Genomic DNA, 2,311 nt, shown 5'->3' with positions numbered 1-2,311 from the left:
TTAAAGGGGAACGGTGCGCCCCCAATGGAAACGGTAATGGAGCCTACGGGGAAAGGTAAGGGGCACGTGTACGCCAATGGGATTTTGGACCCTTTAGAGTCTAGTGTGCCCTTTGGGGGGGAGGCGCCCCCGGTGTGGACACCCATTTTGGCTTTGCCCCCCCACCCGGGTTTCCCGCAACGGCCAACTTTTGGATATTCGTGATACTTCCCCGAGGTAGATGTCAGGTGAGTGCCAAATTTTGAAAAAACTAAATTAGGGGGGGGAAAAAGATATTTTGCTAATGGGAAACAATTTCATTAAACAGGGTGTGAAGAATCCTCATTTTGTACAGATAAAAAACATAAAATTTTTTTCCGTTTTGAAGAGGAGAAAACATGATTTTGTGTGAACATTTAGGTGTTCCAAAAACTTCAGGCAGGAGGCAGAATCGATTCGTTCCTTTTCCCAAAGGCACAGTTTCAACCCGCAAAATTCGGGTGCGATTTGGGGGACAACTTTGGGCGTTCCACGGCTGAACGTTCTACGCTTTGAAAGCGAGATAGGCAATTTTAATGGAAATGGATACCCCAAAAGGAAATGGTTTTTTTAAAGGAATGCTAACGGGAAGGATACACCCAAAGGTAATGGAACAATGGAAATCAACGGCAATGGTTACAACAACGGTCATAGGAATGGTAATGGATATACCAACGGAAAAGATACACCAACGGGAAGGCAACGGCAACAGATAACCAACGGTAAAGGAACGGCAACGGGTTTCACCAAAGGTAATGGGAACGGCAAACGGTTTCACCCAAAGGGAATGGCAACGCAACGGTTACACCAAGGTAATGGGGAAAGGGAATGGATAACCAAGGCAACGGATACACCAACGGCAATGGCAAAGGGAACGATACACCAACGGTAATGGCAAAGGGAACGGTTAAACCCAAAGGCAATGGCAAAAAAATGGATATAACAACGGAATGGCACGGCAACGGATACATAACGGTAATTTGAATATAAATGGAATACCAACGGTGTGGTAACGGGAAATTGGGTATACAAACGGAACGCCATTGGGTTCACCGGGAATGGAACAAAAAACGGGAATGGGAACAGCCATGGTTATGCCAACGGCAATGGCAACGGGAAAAGGTACAACAAAGGCAACGGTAAAAGAAACGGCAATGGGAAAGGAAACGGGTTTTTAAAACGGAAAAGGGTTTTTAAAAAAGGCAACGGAAATGGGTACAGCAATGGAAAGGATATGCTAAAGGGGAATGGTAAAGGGGGAAAGGCTACAAAAAACGGAAAAGGTTTTACCAATGGAAATGGGAAGCTAAAAAAAGGAAACGGTATAAATGGATTGATCAAAAGCCCCAGTCTTGAGCTACGTAGTATTTTTTTATTTTTTAAGATTAGCGAAATTTAAAAATAAAACGATTATAAAAGACTTCAAATTTCAGAAAAAAGTGTAAATAGGAAAGTTAAAATTTGAATTTTGAAATATTAGGCAAAATTAAAAGAAATATTTGTTCTAGTGAAGTCACTACACCAAATCCCAAAAATTGTTATTATTTTTATGCCGTAGCAAGGATTTAAAAAATTAATTTCATATTCAGTGGTCATGAAAAAGGGGGGGGGCTTAGTATGTTTATGCTGAAACTGTTTTATTTATAATTGTTTGCAGGATAAAACTTTTTTTTTCGAAAATAAAGATAAAAGTGAAAAAGCGTTGTTTTTTTTTTTTCGTAAAATACCAAACAACATTGTCGTATCGAAAGTTTCATATAAAAAATAAAATATTTTTTACAAACCACTGCTGCCAAATTTTTCGATATCAATTCTAATACAAAAAAAAAGAACATATTCCTTTTGGTATCGCCACCACCACCCGTTTTTTTTTTTTTTTTTATTTATTGCTCTTTTCAGTATGACTTCGGGATCACTTTAAGCACTCGAACTCTGTAAATGAGCCAGACTCACATAGGTAATCTATAGTACCCGCTACATACGTTTAAATCAAAGCTATAACAATCCAACACATATTACAAGGGTAAATTCGATTGTACTCTTGTCAACAGATACGAGTGATACGTGTGTGTGTGTGTTTGTGTGTGTGTGTGTTGTGGTGTGTTTTGTGGTGTGTGTTTGTGTGTGTGTGAGGGGTGTTGTATGTGTGTGGTGTAGTTTGTTTTTGTGTGTGTTTGTGTGATGGGGTGTGTGTGTGTGTGTATGTGTATGTGTATTTATCCGTGTATCTTTGTGCCTTTGTGTGAATATGTATATATACTTTAAATTGAAGGTGTCGAAAAAAAAAATTTTA

The 2,311-nt window shown here is 39.2% G+C and overlaps 1 protein-coding gene across 1 annotated transcript in view; it reads left to right on the top strand.

The window, feature by feature from the left end:
* The first annotated feature begins 634 nt into the window (after nucleotides 1-634).
* The window catches only part of LOC119598032 (putative uncharacterized protein DDB_G0286901), a 29,981-nt gene continuing 28,304 nt past the window's right edge, over nucleotides 635-2,311 (top strand). The window contains exon 1 of the mRNA XM_037947674.1: nucleotides 635-830. Within this exon, the coding sequence (XP_037803602.1) occupies nucleotides 635-830 (196 nt within the window). The remainder of the gene's footprint in view (nucleotides 831-2,311) is intronic.

Source organism: Penaeus monodon, chromosome 40, assembly GCF_015228065.2.
Source record: "Penaeus monodon isolate SGIC_2016 chromosome 40, NSTDA_Pmon_1, whole genome shotgun sequence".
Classification (NCBI taxonomy): Eukaryota; Metazoa; Arthropoda; class Malacostraca; order Decapoda; family Penaeidae; genus Penaeus; species Penaeus monodon.
The sequence above is the reverse complement of the archived record's forward strand: the minus strand, read 5'-3'. Positions and strand labels throughout refer to the sequence as shown.